Consider the following 17443-nt stretch of genomic DNA (forward strand, 5'->3'; position numbering starts at 1 on the left):
ATCTATTGTCAGTAGTGATGTAATGATGGGTCAGTATTATCTATATAGAGGTCATTGTAAAGGGAGGGGGAGGAGATAAGTCGTGACATCATCTATTGTCAGTAGTGATGTAATGATGGGTCAGTGTTATCTATATAGAGGTCATTGTACAGGGAGGGGGAGGAGATAAGCTGTGACATCATCTATTGTCAGTAGTGATGTAATGATGGGTCAGTATTATCTATATAGAGGTCATTGTAAAGGGAGGGGGAGGAGATAAGTCGTGACATGATTAAATGCAAAAAACAAAACAAAAAATTCACCAACATCTCACTTAATAACTAAAAATCGAGTTTATTAAAGCAGTCATGTTCAAATATTTTGTATCAAATATTACAGCTTGAATAATGATATTCAGAAAGCCAAACTATAGCATTTTCAGTGTGCAGTATACAATTAACAGAAACCGGGGAGATGCATCGTCGTTGGATACATCGCAAATGGAAATCGACATTTAACAATAGAAATAAATACAATAGAAAACTTTCTTGCGTTAGACAGAAAAAAGAAGAAGGAAAAAAACCTCTGAATTAGAAAACTATTAAACTTCCATTCACTCCTACAGGGAGTAAATCATCTCACACATTCTACTCGATTAGCAAATCATCTTACTCTCACTCGGTCAATATTCAGTATGTCGATTAGTTCGGAAAATGTAACCAATTGATGATGAAGCCTTTTTTTCGCCCCTGCCCTTCCATATGCCTCCATTGACCCTCTTACGGAAGTGTTGGCAGTGTACAAGGTTCTGTCTTTGGAATGTATCATAGAGAACTGTATGGAGGACCCGGTGTAGAAATGTTTTTATTGTGTTTCCGACAAAAAATAGGAGGTATTTTGAGACTCGAGGGAAGGCTATATGACTGATGTAGTCTTCATAAAAAAGAACCAATTGCTCTACGTGTCTGAAAAATTTCCTCAAATGGCGGCCATTTTGCCCAAATTTCCCGTTTCATGTGGGTTTTTATTGCATCGGTTTCAATTTACCGTTTACTTAAAGGGGGTAAGCAGTCAGTGAAAACGGAGTCCTATGACGGATCCACAAAAAACCCTGTACATGCGTGTTCATGTACAAGGAGAGGAACAATTTCCTGTACAGATGGTTCAGGTTACTGCAATTTTGGTGGATGGAGAGAAACAAAATTACATTTTCTGACTGGCGGTCCAGGAATTTTGTAACAAAAGGATAATTAATCTACTTCGGTTCCCGGTTCCCACATTACTTCGGGTCACCAGAGTGGCCTCACTGGATCATGGGACAACAAAGGAAGTGACCTCCCATGGTCAACGTAAGTGAAGTTCTGAGGAGGCCACAAATTTGTCAAAGCAGGTCCCATGCCCCGGGAAGTTCTGGTTGAGTGCCGTGCCGAAAACTGGAAGTACCGGGGATAAGTATGGTTTTACTTATTTTGAGGGGTTTTTGGAAAAAGAAGGAAATCTCTTAATAAATTTGGCGCCTCTTTTTGCAAGTCTGTCTGATATTTTTGCAAACTAAAGCCAGCAAGGATTTGTAGATGGTTGGCTCCACAATCTACCTCCATTTCTGATATAATTAAGGTGTTTTTATTGGCAGAGGATGCTACACTCCTCCCATTTAAGGATATTCAGTGTCAGGATCATGGAGAATCCGCATGATGTCACCCAAAGTATGTTAAGACTGTTGCAGTGCGATTCCCCAGAGGTAGGACCAGTGTTCCAGATATCACACTGGAGACAAGTTTCCCCTATTTGGAACATAAATGGACAACATGGACGCATGAGACAATTTTTTTAAGTTTTTCTTAACTTTTGTTCATCACTTTAATTCCAGACCAGGTTCCCCAATGTCACTACTTGCTCTAGTTGTTAGAGCATTAAATCTGAGAAAATCAACATAAGTTCTGCTAAGAGTAAGATATTTACTTATTTATTATCTTTTAGAGGTTAAATCACAGATTTGGTTGCTATGTGGGCGTGTGGTTCTGAATTTGACATATTGCTACCTTGGAAAGTTGTTTGTAGGTAAAAAAGTTTGTTGGTTGAGTTGTGTGAAATGCATATTTAGAGAGAATATCTGCTACTCCTCAAGATTATATTATTTAACCTTGTTTATTAGAACCTCAAAACTAAAATCTGTAGTTGCTACAGTTTATTCTAAAAGCACCACCACAAAGTTCCATCAGATCAGATATGAAGAGCTGCTTGATGAGACCTTAGATGTAGAGAGTTATCTCGTTAGATCTCACGAGATGGGAAGATTTGTGTTGGTGAAACCTGGTACGATATGAAGAGGTGTCTGATGAAGCCTTGTAAGATTTGAAGAGGTGTTTGGTGAGGTCATCTGAGATATGAAGAGGTGTTTGGTGAGGTCATCTGAGATATGAAGAGGTGTTAGGTGAGGTCATCTGAGATATGAAGAGGTTTTTGGTTAGACCTTGTGAGATATGAAGAGGTGTTAGGTGAGATCATCTGAGATATGAAGAGGTGTTAGGTGAGGTCTTCTGAGATATGAAGAGGTGTTAGGTGAGGTCATCTGAGATATGAAGAGGTGTTAGGTGAGGTCATCTGAGATATGAAGAGGTGTTAGGTGAGGTCATCTGAGATATGAAGAGGTGTTAGGTGAGGTCATCTGAGATATGAAGAGGTGTTAGGTGAGGTCATCTGAGATATGAAGAGGTGTTTGGTGAGATCATCTGAGATATGAAGAGGTGTTAGGTGAGGTCATCTGAGATATGAAGAGGTGTTTGGTGAGGTCATCTGAGATATGAAGAGGTGTTAGGTGAGGTCATCTGAGATATGAAGAGGTTTTTGGTGAGGTCATCTGAGATATGAAGAGGTGTTTGGTGAGGTCATCTGAGATATGAAGAGGTGTTTGGTGAGGTCATCTGAGATATGAAGAGGTGTTTGGTGAGGTCATCTGAGATATGAAGAGGTGTTAGGTGAGATCATCTGAGATATGAAGAGGTGTTAGGTGAGGTCATCTGAGATATGAAGAGGTGTTTGGTGAGATCATCTGAGATATGAAGAGGTGTTAGGTGAGGTCATCTGAGATATGAAGAGGTGTTTGGTGAGGTCATCTGAGATATGAAGAGGTGTTAGGTGAGGTCATCTGAGATATGAAGAGGTTTTTGGTTAGACCTTGTGAGATATGCAAATGTGTTAGGAGAATCTTTATGAGATTTGAAGAGGTGTTTGATGAGATATGAAAAGGAGTCTGGTAAATCCTTGAGAGACCTTAAGAGTTTGGTGAAGCCTTGTTAGATTTGAAGAGGAGTTCGGTGAGGTCATTTGAGATACAAAAAAGATTTTGGTTAGGATCTGTGAGACATGAAGAGGTGTTTGGTGAAGCCTTGTGAGCTATAAGGAGGCATTTGGTGATGCCTTGAGATATGAAGAGGTGTTTGTTGTGGCTTTTCGAGATATGAAGAAATGTTTGGTGAAGTCATGTGACATATCAGGTGGTGAGGCTTTGTGGGATATAAAGAAGTGTTTGAGGAAAGTTTTCAATCTATGTCAAAGGCAAACAGCTTCTCATATCTCAGTTTTCTGGAGCTTTATGAAGCGTTATTTTGTTCTGATCTTGTACCTTGGCTGCAGTTGTTACCTATAACTACCGTTTAGCTATAGTGCCGGCTGATAGGATTCTGTGGTGATCTACGACTCAACCCCACCTCATCATTGGAGTGGGCTTCAGCTGAGTACAAGCCTGAACCAATGCCAAGCCAACTGGAGTTTTATGGACTAAGCCAGGCGCCATGTTGGTTCTGTAGCAAACAAAGTTTGTAGAATCTTATCATGGGGGTATCTGACAAATTCTGACAAATGCTGACTGATTACAGACAGTCAAAAGCAGAATTGTATATCGATCTTTAGAGTAGCCAAAAGTTTTAAGATGTAACCCAAGATCAGGCAAAATAAAAAGAACAAACGTGTCTTAAACCCTTAAACGTCGGTAACATCTTCTCGAAAAAACAATAACGGTTAAAGGTAAAACTTAGCATTACCCAACGATACAAGCGGATGCGTCCCTGAAAGCATGGTACGTGACTAGTGACTACTCTAAGTGTTGCCTCCTTTTACTTACAACCATTATTATGCCTCTTCTCAGACTAGAACTTCCTAACAGTCTTTAAGTGCTGCTGCAGAAATTGCTAAAAAGACAGAAATTGCCAGAAAATCTCCTACAGCAGAGGATACTTAAGTTTGTAACAATTGTAAACATAAGCTGTAAGACACTTAAATTTTTTTAACCCAATATATACTAAGCTACTGCACCCAGTCCCTGATGCTTGGTGTCCTCAGGTTGCTTCTTAAATCAATGTTAGGGTTTTGTTCTCGTAAACCAGTTTCTCTTAAACTTTCGTATTTTCTTCAATGGGCCTCGAGTCCATTGCTCTTCCTCTATATACCACTTTATGGATCCTTTTTTAGGGGAGGGGTGGGCACCCAGATTTCTACCCTCTCTTTCCTCCCTATAAAAAGATCTTTAAGGGTTTTAAGAGGTCCATGATCCATCTTACCATGGGGCAAAGGCAAAAAGTTGAGGAGGGCCAGAGCCACCAGTTGCTCCTTAGCTCAGACGCCTTTGGTGGCCCATATAAAAAGGCCAATACTTTAAACTATTAATTAAAATAAGGGAGCCTGATACAAAAAAAAATTCCATAAGGGTCCAACAGTTTCAAGTTACACCTCTACACGGGGCCCGAACTATTTATTATTTATTTTCAATATGTCTTCTTAAGGAGTCCACCTTTGAATAGAAGGGAGACTTATGGACCATGCTCAATCTACAGAGGATTCTGGGAAAGGAATATGGAAATAATTTGCCTCTGGTGCAACCTCAAAATAAGTCAACACCTGACTTTCAAGAAGCCTCGTGACGTGACTTTTCCGCATCTACATCAATTCGAAAAATATCAACCCAATGTACCCAGAGCCCCCAAAACTGTCACGAGCCTCCAAATTTTACAAATGGTTAATAATGTTAACGTTTCATCAAAGTCAAATCAATTTTTTAGTTGTGCCCCACGGAGACCATGTTTGTCCTTCTGTTATATTACTATTATAACTGTAGGTTTATTGCGACATAGCGGTGACACCTTCATAAAGTGTAATACAATTTGGATATTACGTTCCCGGGTTTTACATGATTTTAATGTCTCTAATTATCTCTAGTTGTAATGTTTTGACATGAGAGATTGGTTTTGTAGTAACACAATAAGCTGCAGTACATTAACCCACAATAAACAGCGAGAATACAGAAAAAGAAGAGAGGGAATCTATTCCCTTGGCTTCTGCCATTTCTTATTGTATCAGGGCAACACACATAATTCCTACCATGTAACAACATGACTTGTCAATGGAAAGCCTTGCAAATAAAACCCACAAAAATTTGCTCAAAGGGGCTTTTTAGGTTAACCGGAAAACTCATGTCGCCCTTTGAAGTCCATTCCACCAGTGCCGACCCAATTCCCTCTGCCTTCAGTCCCAACTGGACCAGAAGTGTTGAGGCTACCATCATGCGTACAGATAACATGTTGTTATTGCACATGTTGATCGTTAGGGTCAGTGATTGGCTACCGGTTCTGGTGGAAGAGATAGAAAGAAATGGAAAGAGGGGCCACGCTGGCAAAGTGGGGTCCAGTTAGCTCAGAAAACCCATTTGAATATCGTTAAAAAACTTGTCCAATCTCTTAAGAAGATTGTGCTATGTTACTTATCACAAAATATACATGGTGTGAGGTGAATTGGCTGCCACCAACAACCCCTGCTCTTCCTACCTGAACTGGGTCAACAGGGAACAGTCGGGAAGGATAGGCCTTTTGGACCACTGTGTACAACTGTCCCTGAAATGCCAAGAATACACCTTGGTCTTGTAAGTTATTGAATTAATCCAAAAAAATCCCCCCAAAAAATGGGAAGTAATATCCTATCTACCACAATATCTCTGGGCAACAGAGGTTTTACTGCTTCCTTCGGATCATGCGCCCACACGGGATAATTTAATCTAACTTCTTCTCTGAATATAGAAAGAACTCCCCCTTGCAGATCCTGTATACTCAAGTAAACAAGACAATTGCTTAGAGTGTTTTTCCAGGAATTCAAAAACACCCCAGGGGGCATCAACAGGAGAAAATAAAGTGCTCCAAACGGGCATTGGTTTCCGGATCCAGTGTTACCAGCTGGGCCAGAAGTTTTGGGGTCTTGAGAACTGGATGTGGCCAATCATTGACCTCAGTTGGGATCAGTGAGGTTGTGTCGCCCAGGGGCCTATTGAAACCTGGAGCCAGCCCTGTATGTGGGCTAGAAAAATATTAAAGGGGTTGAGTTAAAGCTAACATTTCACAACTTCTATATTTTACTAGTACTGTAACAGTACCAGATACAAGTGCCAAATCTGCTACCTTCAAAAATTTCATTGTCATGTACAATTACATTTCTGAGGGTCTCTGTAGACCTTGGTCATTCCACCATCTACACAACGCTGTAGAAAGAAAAGATGAAACCAAAGCGACACAGGGCTTCATCGATGGATGAACACCTAGGGATAGGTTACATTGGTGGGACCACCCTTCGAAAGATCAGATACCACTTGATGTTTTTGAGGATCCTCCGACTGAATAAGTCTTAGTCAGACAAAGTTTAACCTGTGGTTTATGGAGTGAGCCTGGTACCGATAACTGGTTGAATTCAGTGGCTTAAAAAAAATCTGAAATAAATCGGGTAATTTTACCTGAATCGGGTTTGGACAAAACTAGGCTTTTGGTTTCTTATATATTACATGGTGGACACTTGTCCGAGTGTCCAAGTATACACCTAGTACATCCCACAAATATAAAAATTGTAGACCCCAAGAGTCAAGTGTCAAGCACTTATTTCACGTATAATTATAAACCAGGCCTCACCAAAGTAGGGCCTTTTAGGTCGGTAAATAAAATAACATGTATGTGTCATCACCTTTTTAAACAATCACCTTGTTTCTAACCTAATGTCTTTCTGAACATCACATTTTTGGAACAAACATTTTTTTAAATAAACAACAAACATGTCAAAACCTTCCCAGACATTGGCGCTACACTGGACGTTCAGCTCAAGTAACAAACATAATGTGCAAATATTCATACCTGGGCATGGTACAAAAATGACAAAAAGACCATATTACATAAATTTAAAATGTATCCAACACAAAGTCAGCCATTTTGTGTATGATGTGATGGGATACAAAATGGCTGCCTCTGACATTTCACAACATAAGTCAGGAAATAGCTTTAATCATTATTTTTTCACTGGTTTCATCAAACTTACGGTCAACAATCTTAGCTTCACAGACAACATAGAAGTACACAAACATGCAGGACAAGTTGTATCCCAACTTTCGTCTTTGACCTAAAGCCATCGATCCTGGTGAATTTCTCTGTGGTATTACTGTTACTAGTTTCTCGTTTCCTACAGGGAGTATCCATATTAACTCTTATAAATGTATATTCCAACTACTATAATAAAAGAGTAAAATTATTTTGGACCAACCCCTTTAAAAAGCCCAAAAAGGACTGTATTGTGTTGTAAGCAACTTTATAGGGATGTCCATGGATCAAATGAATGACCATTGAGGCTTGGTTATCTCCGGTAGAGCTAAGGGGCCTTCCACTCATGAATAATTCTGTGATTCACCCAGTTATATCTTTTGGGTTCTTCGTTGCCTTCTTCATGACTCCCAGAATGGCTGCTATCGATATATGTAGATATTTTTAGTAATTTGTGCTTTATATTTTAATATAGAATTTTCATGATTAGAGGAAGACCTACCGGAGGACTTGTCTGTTGTCCAAATCAAATTTGCCACCATCAAAGGTCTACTATATAAAAATCCCAGCTATGGACAGCACATATTCCTATGAATCCTCCCTTACTTATTGCCTTTAGGCGACACCAATGCCAAGAAATTATTTTTAGCCTTGCATAATGCTTTTACATCATATGTATGTCATGCAAATCCCATATGTCGGTGTGAGCAATACACAGCTCATCTTCACACATAGGCTGCCGTTGCATGGTTAAAGATGTCACGGTGATCAATTGGCAGTGGGACAACATATGTCTATCTTATACCATTCCCTTTGGTGGTATCTTCAGCCCAATTTCATCTCTTGACCTATTTCGACAAGCAAACAATCTCTGTCCTGGATTTTGCTGTGCCGGTGGATTCTGCCTCACTGTAGGACCTCTGAACTTTATGAAGGAAACAAGTCCTTGACCTATAGGCAGGGGCGTAACTGGAGGGGGTAAATAGGACATGGTCGTAATGTCGTAATATATCTAAATCCTATACGAAAAGGCCAATACCTATACATCAAAGTTGGAAGATCTCGTGTACCTTATCTTGGAGGAACCACCCAACGACTGACTAACACATGTTAGATGAAGTCAATTATCTTCCTGGAGGATCATCTGACATTAACTCAGGGGAAATAATACCAACTATACTCAAGACCAGATCAGCTGCCCAAACCTGCTGGACAGCAATAGTATTGAAGTATTGAGTAAGGTTCTACTAAACAAAATTTACCAACCATCATAAGACTGGGCACCATAGTGGCTGGTGGGCCATCAGAAAAACAAAAAAAACATAACAAGACCGAAACAAGGGTCTTCCCCTTACTCTTCTCTAAGATTTAGCCAAAAAGTGGCAGGTTAATTGGTGACGACGTCGTACAAAACAGTTTAATCAAAACGAAATAAGAAAAGCACCTAAGGAGTGATTGGAATATTATCTAAAAAAAAAAATCCAGCTTCATGTGGCTCCCGTCCTGTGCCCATCTCCGCTCAGATGCACAGGAATACACATTGCGGCATGAAGCCTCATCTCCGGTGTGTACTGAGCTTCTCACGGCGTGTCAAAGCCATTACCTGCAAGGAGCAATCTTATGCAGGTGGCTAAATTACATCCTGTCCTTTCAAAGAGCAGATGAGCTCTCTTGAGTCACGAGAGACCTACCGATGGCAATTACGATTCCAGCAGCGTATGCCATCTACATACTTGCTGTCCTTTTGACTCTTTCATTTCAGTCCAATGATTAAGCTCTTCATCGCCCGAGCTGTTCAGACCTAGGGATATCCAGCCTATCATCTCCTTGCGCTTCATGCTGCGCTTGTTATACACGGACAGTATGAGAGTCACATCAGACAGCTGGAATAGAGCCACTTGGAAAATGAAGGTTTCCTTGTACAGGGGGTTCGGCTGACCTCGTCGGATGGATGTCTTACATTTCGACATTTCCTGACCCATGGAGTTCAGCAGAGTTAGCTTTACATAGGTATCTACAAAAACGAATGAGATGGTTAGGAGTCGTAGCGGAAATGTTGGTAACCGGGGCACATCATAAGTCAATGCATTAGTGTAGGAGTAGGATATGGAGTATACCAGTCACATGAATCAAATGCAATTTCCTCAGCTTCTATAATAAGATTTACCCAAAAAATGTCAATAGGAAAATCCAAGCGTTAAATTTTTAATGACTTATAAAAAAAAAAAATCAAATATTAGTCTTGGCTGGGAACGGATTCCGTTTTTTTTTTTGCATTTGCATGTACGGTATACCGCATAATCCTCTTGCGTTCTTAATCGTTGCACTAAGCCAAATAATATAGCATTGCTAACACTGAGCAAGCGTCGTCTAGCCACAACACTTGAAGCATACCACTGAGTTTTTGGAGAATAAAAAGACATCAACAGAGGGAATGAGAACAATTGATGGAGGAGGGTGGGGGAGAGGGTTAAGGAGCAGAAGTGCAATGGTGACATCAGAAGAGCTGAGAATGTGATGCCAAATATGGGAACTGACTAGGAACACTCTGCATGGATGCGGTTTAGCACCGCAGATCCGGGCATTAACCCACTCTCACCAGGGGGAGTCTTCCACCTAGTACGTCGCACTGCATTGCCGACACCGTTCGGTTTTGATTGAGTTAAAAGCATCGGATCGAGAGCCAAGCATCACTTGAATGCATCCAGACTGCAATTTTGTTACATTTGTCTCCGATCTGAGCGCAGATAATGTACCAAAATTCATTCGACAGACAGAGAAAATTTCAGCGTAATAGTCTCATATGCGGTATTCCGGGGGGAAAAAAAAAAATCCGGTCATTTTGGTGGCAAACAGCACAAAACCATTAACGTAAAAAAAAGCAGAGCATTAACTCCATTGTGCTGGCTGCTCTTCAAAGAAGCGTTCTGCAGAAAGTACATTTTTTCAGGATTGGTACGGGGGGGGGGGCATATGACTTCCATTATTATGTGTCGGGAACTTGATATGGTGTGAAAGTGAGCACTTTATCAGAATAGTCATAGATCTAGTGTATGTGAATAGCAGGTTTATTTATAAAAGTTCCAAAATTGGGTTCCCAGCTCAGGCTCCATATAAACTCTACTCTCGTAATGGTGGTGTGTGAAACATCTTCCAAGTCCAAAAAATATAGACCCGAAAGGCATTACTAGCTTTGATCGGTCACTGGCTCATGTTCTTTGCCTTTTTGTTAATATGGACATACATGGTCTACGAGGAAAGTGTTACCGCATGTTGGTCTGGAGGTTTTCTAATAATGGGCATTCATCCCCTACCCACAGTTCCCTTTAAAAGGATTCTGTCTTGAGGAGTTGGTCCAAAAACCAGTTATCCACGTGAGTGACAGGATCACAGTGAGGTCCTTCTTCTCTGGGAGATTTAGTAGGTTTCCATTAAAGGCAACTCTACTTTTGAAAACAGTGGTGGACAAATAGGTCAGTGTTTAAGGTGGGCCTGAACTAGTTTCAGTCAATACCAAATAGATCCAGTGTTTTCTTAGCCCCAAGCAAGGCTATAGGGCAGTGGTGGCGAACCTATGGCACGGGTGCCAGAGGTGGCACTCTGAGCCCTCGCAGTGGGCACTCAGGCTGTTGCCCCAGCACAGAATTCACCAGACAGGACTTAAGGGATCCTCCTGCAGGCCCAGGTAGCCCAAAACGTGAAGCATCTTGGTCTACCTGAGACTGCAGGAAGAGAAGGTGAGGACATGGTCAGATTACCATTGGAGCCATTGAAGCTCCTGCTCTTGGCCCCACAATTTTTCATGTTCAGGGAAGCTCCAATGGTAATCTGAACTTTCCCACCTTCTGTCAACGATATTGGTGTCCTAAGGACCCTTGAAAGCTGTGGTACTGCATGGAGCAATAAGATTTTAATAAATGAATGCTAGAATTGCCGTGTTGGCACTTTGCAATAAATAAGGGGGTCTGGTTTGCATTTTGGGCACTCGGTCTCTAAAAGGTTCGCCATCACTGCTATAGGGCATCTTCAGGACTGCTCAAGACAATCGCTCTTTGTGAGGTTAAGGTTGATATGTATAAATCTCACAAGGAGAGCCGATGGGAAGCTGGATGAGCGGGGGCTTATCTCAGGTCAAAATGGAAACCGACTGTTTCGAAACTATGATCAATAATGTTGGTAAACAGGATCCCTAAGCCAGTATCAATGAAGGGCTGCAGAATGATATGGGATGGGAACTAAGGTGGTGAGTCTTTGGAGCAGTTTGAAGAACTTGCTGACTGGATCACATTAGGTTCCAGCCGGAACAGCGATGATCCACCGAGGGATAGAGCGGCAGGTGCCGATATAAGGCTAACAGTCCAATGCAGTGTTACGTTTCAGATAAGACTCCTCCATATATATTATAAACCATCATCCATAAGCAGAGATCGACTCCTTATACAATCCCATCTGGTGAACCACAGATAACAGGTACGAAAAAAAAACGAAACAATATGGTGGACAGCTTTATTGCAAGTTCTCCGCTGCATGAGAAAGACAACATCCAAGCTAGCCTCTACGGAACTCACCTCGAATTATATAAACCTGTCCACCTATCAAGTGTTTTAGACAACAGAACAGTCCATCTGACAACAGAGGGTGGAGAGCAGAAAGAGAAATAATGACAATAGTTGGGTAAGAGAGGGTTAAAGGTTTAAGTGCAACCATTTCAGTACCAGAGGCCATGCATTTCCATGACATGACTTCGTTGGCGTTGAAAGAGTAGACAGGAACACATTTTTGTAGCTTGAAGTGGAACAGACTAGAAGTTGAGGGACATCATTAACACTTGTGAATTGGCAATGAAACTGTAACAGATGTCAAGTGCTCAATACATTTTTCATGACAATATATTAGTGACCGGATTAGATTGGGGGGGGTACACAATCAAAGACTGAGGTCCACAGACGTTAGAGGAAAGGTGCTAAAGAAGGAGCATACCACCTATAGGTTTCTTCTGAGCATTCATGTTCCATCAAAATGTTGTCCATCATGATGTGACCATGAACGGGACAACTTCTCTCCTGTCCTGACCTGATGTTGGGCCAATGGTCTTCAGACATTAGGCATTTGGGCCATATTTAATCGGATCTTTAATTAAAGGAAATGTTTGAAATGTACAGATAGGAATCACTATACTAACATTAGATACCTTCATCCGACCCGGAGCTTTAATGTAGGGTCTTCTTAGAAATTTCAATTTACAATTTAATTTTTAAATTTAATTCAGAATTTTTAGTAATTGAAAGGTTTTACTTCAAATCAAGGAAAGTCAAGTTGTTGTGTAGTCAAAGCAATCGGTTGTAAACTCCTCCGAGAGGAAGACAAGTTGTCTCTTGGGTGCTCTGTATATGCTAATGCTCTGCCTTTAATAGGTGCAGCAGAGTGTATGATCATAGCCTTAAGGGTCCTTTGATGTAGCGTCATTTAGGAAACTCGTTATACCTTGCGTAACGCTGGTCTATACGTTACCACATGATCTTAGACTGTGCTGAAATAAACCACAAATTTTTGTGTTTCTCTATGTTAACTTTACATTGTGACTTTTTGCTACTCTATTACTTTCTCTGCCTATTTTGGGGAATCTCAACTTTTTCTGTGGTTTTAAGGATAAGTCTACAAACTGGCATTGAAATGAACAGCTGACCAACTATATTTCATGGTGACTTGGTAAAATGACACCAAAATAATTTGATGGTGATCATTTTTTTTAACAGGTAACGTGTTTGATCATAGCGTCACAGGCAAACAAAAGAGAAACTGATTGCTGCTCATAAACAATGGGTTAAAAATGAAATTACACAACATTAACACCATAGTTATTAGAAAACAGAGCGGTTTTGGGGCCCCAGCTGCGTTTTACAGGTAAACCTTGCCTTAAAGTGTAACCATCATTTGGGATGATTTTTTATACTGTGTGTAGGAGGATGTGGTGAAAATTTTTCTAATATACCTCATTAAAAAATTCTGTTTAGTTCGTAAAAAAAATCAAGCAACTCCCTCCCTCTGTATTTCAGCCTATAAATTTAGTGTCTATGGAGGTTGCATGAGCTCAGATCTAATCTCCCTGTGTTTGGTTAAGCAGCTTTGAGAAGGGAGGATTAACATTTTATTTCCAGCTTGATCTTTTAAAATACTGCTCACAGCATTCTACAGCCAGGGGAGTGAACAAAAAATGCCCACAGCTGTGTAACAAACGGGAGAAGAGAGTTGAGAGAGACCCGTCCTCAATCTGGTAGACAGATTTGCCATAGCAACGGAGAATTATCACTGTTACTAAGGGGCACAAATTTAAGAATTTCTTAATGAGGTGTATTAGAAAATGTTTACAACACTCCCCACCACACACACATAATATCAAAAATCATCTAAAATTACAGATACTCTTTAAAGGGAACCTCTGAGTTCCAGGGTCACATGCAAACTAAAGATAAAAATGTTATTAAATTAATTTTATGCATATTTTGGCACACAATGAACATGGCCAAATGATTGAGTGCACCTTCTCCTAACCAGTTTTATCTTCTACCTTCTAGCACTTCATTGAGAGTACCCTGCTTTTATTATGATAGTAGCCAAGAAAGGGTTACCGGACCTCATAGCCACACCCACAGTACATTCAAATGTTCATTTACATATGATAAAATTGAAAATTACATTTAATTTAGGGCACATATTGCTTATGATGCAAAAACACTTGACCTACAAACCCATTTGTTTAGTTAATGTGAGACTGGGTTGCTGACAGGTTCCCTTTAAACAGGGTTTGGTCAATCTCCTGATATGCCTGTTTTAGTAAATACCTGCATTACCCTTAAAACATTTCTTGATCAACTTTCTCTACTTTCCTATATTATTCCTCCAAGAAATGGATGAATATAGACAGCTGGATGTTACCATTTCCTTGGGGGTGTGTCTCTACACAGTTCACTCTGATTGGACAGTAGCAGACTATGTGGGACACACCCCAGAGGAATAACAAAGGAAAGGTATTATGTATAGTTCTAAGAAACTAGTAATTCCTAAAACAGACAGTCAGGAAAGAAGACAGATCCGCTTCACATGGAGAAGTAGGACCAAGAAGAAGGCATTTTATAACCTCATCATGAATTTTTTTTAAAAAAATCATAAAAAATAAATGTGTTAAATACAGAAAAATCTAAAAAATATCAGCGATAAACATGATATGCACTTAAATTAGAATAAGGACTAAACTATTAAACCTGAGATATCATCTGATGAAGATATAAAATCTCTGCGCCTCCTGGTCCTTTAAGGGTAATTACGGTGGCAGAACATGATCCCCCATAGCAGAAAATCTCATTAAGAAGGAGAAAACAGAGAGGCATTTCACTCACTGGGAGGTCTGTTGGCTGACAGGTTTTTGAAGTGGCTTCCTTTTATCACTTCTGCGGAGAGTCTGCCAGTGGTGGCATTATAAAGCAGGCCGATGAGGATTTCAGGAGCCGCTCCGTGGACCAGAGATTGACAGGAGGAAGTGCTCTCCGTGCATGACACTTCTGACATACTCATCTGGGAATCACAGCCCTGGAAATACAAATACATCACATTGCAGGTTCCTCGAGCAGAACAAGCCTAATGCTATGTGACATACAGGGGATAGAGGAGGGAAGTAACAGTGTGCGCTCAGTGCCAGGAGGGTTATCAAAGGATAACATATCCATATATAAGACAGTGGGGTGAGGGCTTTATTAATAATGGCACATTGTATGATTGGCGGACTGCTATAGTTTCTTTCTTCTTATAACTTACAGCCTACATATAGGACACTATGTACAATCTCCTCAGCTCCTCCTGCTCTATAACATGCTGCCTGGAGATAGGACACTATGTACAATCTGCTTAGCTCCTCCTGCTCTATAACATGCTGCCTGGAGATAGGACACTATGTACAATCTGCTCAGCTCCGCCTGCTCTATAACATGCTTCCTGCAGATAGGACACTATATACAATCTGCTCAGCTCCTCCTGCTCTATAACATGCTGCCTGCAGATAGGACACTATGTACAATCTGCTCAGCTCCGCCTGCTCTATAACATGCTGCCTACAGATAGGTCACTATGTACAATCTCCTCAGCTCCTCCTGCTCTATAACATGCTGCCTGCAGATAGGACACTATGTACAATCTGCTCAGCTCTTCCTGCTCTATAATATGCTGCCTGCATATAGGACACTATGTACAATCTCCTCAGCTCCTCCTGCTCTATAACCTGCTGCCTGTAGATAGGACACTATCTGCAATCTGCTCAGCTCCTCCTGCTCTATACCATGCTGCCTGCAGATAGGACACTATGTACAATCTTCTTAGCCCATCCTGCTCTATAACATGCTGCCTGCAGATAGGACACTATGTACAACCTGCTCAGCTCCTCCTGCTCTACAACATGCTGCCTGCATATAGGACACTATGTACAGTCTGCTCAGCTCCTCCTGCTCTATAATATGCTACCTGCAACCAGAAGGCTGTACAATTTGCTTAGCTTCTATTGCTCTATAACATGCTTCCTGTATACAGGACACTATATACAATCTGCTCAGCTCCTCCTGCTCTATAATATGCTACCTGCAACCAGAAGGCTGTACAATTTGCTTAGCTTCTATTGCTCTATAACATGCTTCCTGTATACAGGACACTATATACAATTTGCTCAGCTCCTCCTGCTCTATAACATGTTTCCTGCATACAGGACACTATGTGCAATATACTCAGCTCCTTCTGCTCTATATCACACTGCAGGTTTAATATGAGACGTTCCCTTTAAATCTGCTAAAAAAAATCTGAATATATTTGCCAAAATGAAGTCCTCGCCTTGCTCTAGCGCAGCCTATGACAATACGGCAGGGATCATTTCACCCCAAGAGTCACAAGAAAGGAATTCCAAACTAGTAGCGGCTGTCTATCACCTGACATTAGGATAGACAGGTAGGAGGCAGTGCCGGGGCTGACTCCGCACATGTGATAACCTTGGACAGCTGGGATCACAATCCCTACAGTTGTGTTCCTTGGATGCAAACAATCATTAGCGCGTCGGATTCGGCGAATTTTTATTTTTTTTTGACAATGTCAACTTTCCCTGTCCTGCCGAAAATAAAACCTCTGCAAATCATGTGAAGGGTTCGAATTGGGTAAAATGGTTAATATCTTCCGGGGGAATGTTCTTCCGCGTCGTCCGTGTTAATTACCGCTAATGGCACCGGCATTGTGCCGCCGCTCCGTCATTTTGTATCTTGTTACTCATATCTGCTTGGTGTTTTTGAGACGCGATACAAAGCAGCGTATTGTAAGCTCGGGGACATGCCGCGCGTACAAGAAAAACCTGTCCACAGGGCGCTGGGCTTATCTCGCCTCGACATTTTCCATCAATTATTCAGAGCGTGGCTTTTTATTTGATGTGGCTACTAAAATCCGGGCTGCCTACACACTGGGATTAGAGAGCTTGACTGTCACAAAGCCTTCAGCGCCTACTAAGGTATATACCGTATACGTTGTTGTTTAGCATGATGCCGATGAAAACGTCGGAAAGGATCAGACGGGCGGTGAAAAGCTTCCTTGAATTATGTATTATAATCTGGTGTATAGACGCAACAATAAGGATACGTAAAGCCAAACTACAAGAACTTCAAGTCATCCTTTAACCTTCCGTGTTCTACCAATTCCCAGCTCTTCAGACTACGACGTGTCCATTGTGGTCTGGTAGTCTGAGACAACACTCCTCATCTAAGAGAGGCCAAGAATCTGCTAAAGCGACAGTATTCAGCTGGAAAATTGATGTCAAACAGGGCCGCCATCAGGGGGGTTTTAGTGTGACTGTGCATAGGGGGCCCCAAGGGTTAGAAGGGCCCCCAAGTCACAGAAAACCCTTTTCTCTTCCCAGGTGCAGGGAATTTAGTGTGCACACAGGGCCGGATTATCATTGGGTGGGGGACCCACAAAATCACAAATCACAAACTTCCTACTGGCAGCCCTAGTGTCAAATATTGGGGCAGATTTACTTACCCGGTCCATTCGCGATCCAGCGGCGCGTTCTCCGCGGTGGATTCGGGTCTGGCCGGGATTCA

At 41.3% G+C, this 17443-nt stretch overlaps 1 protein-coding gene across 3 annotated transcripts in view; it reads right to left on the reverse strand.

Annotated features, from left to right (window-relative positions):
- Nucleotides 1-313: 313 nt before the first annotated feature.
- Nucleotides 314-17443, reverse strand: part of SYT14 (synaptotagmin 14) — a 117629-nt gene continuing 100499 nt past the window's right edge. For 2 of the 3 annotated variants that reach the window (XM_072140231.1, XM_072140229.1), the window contains 3 exons: nucleotides 14720-14909; nucleotides 11891-11947; nucleotides 314-9336 (listed from right to left, as the gene is read on the reverse strand). In XM_072140231.1, coding sequence (XP_071996332.1) covers nucleotides 9023-9336; nucleotides 11891-11947; nucleotides 14720-14909 — 561 coding nt within the window. In that variant the 3' untranslated portion in view covers nucleotides 314-9022. The remainder of the gene's footprint in view (nucleotides 9337-11890; nucleotides 11948-14719; nucleotides 14910-17443) is intronic. The other variant, XM_072140230.1, reaches the window with a different exon arrangement.

This window comes from Engystomops pustulosus, chromosome 3 (genome assembly GCF_040894005.1).
Source record: "Engystomops pustulosus chromosome 3, aEngPut4.maternal, whole genome shotgun sequence".
Classification (NCBI taxonomy): Eukaryota; Metazoa; Chordata; class Amphibia; order Anura; family Leptodactylidae; genus Engystomops; species Engystomops pustulosus.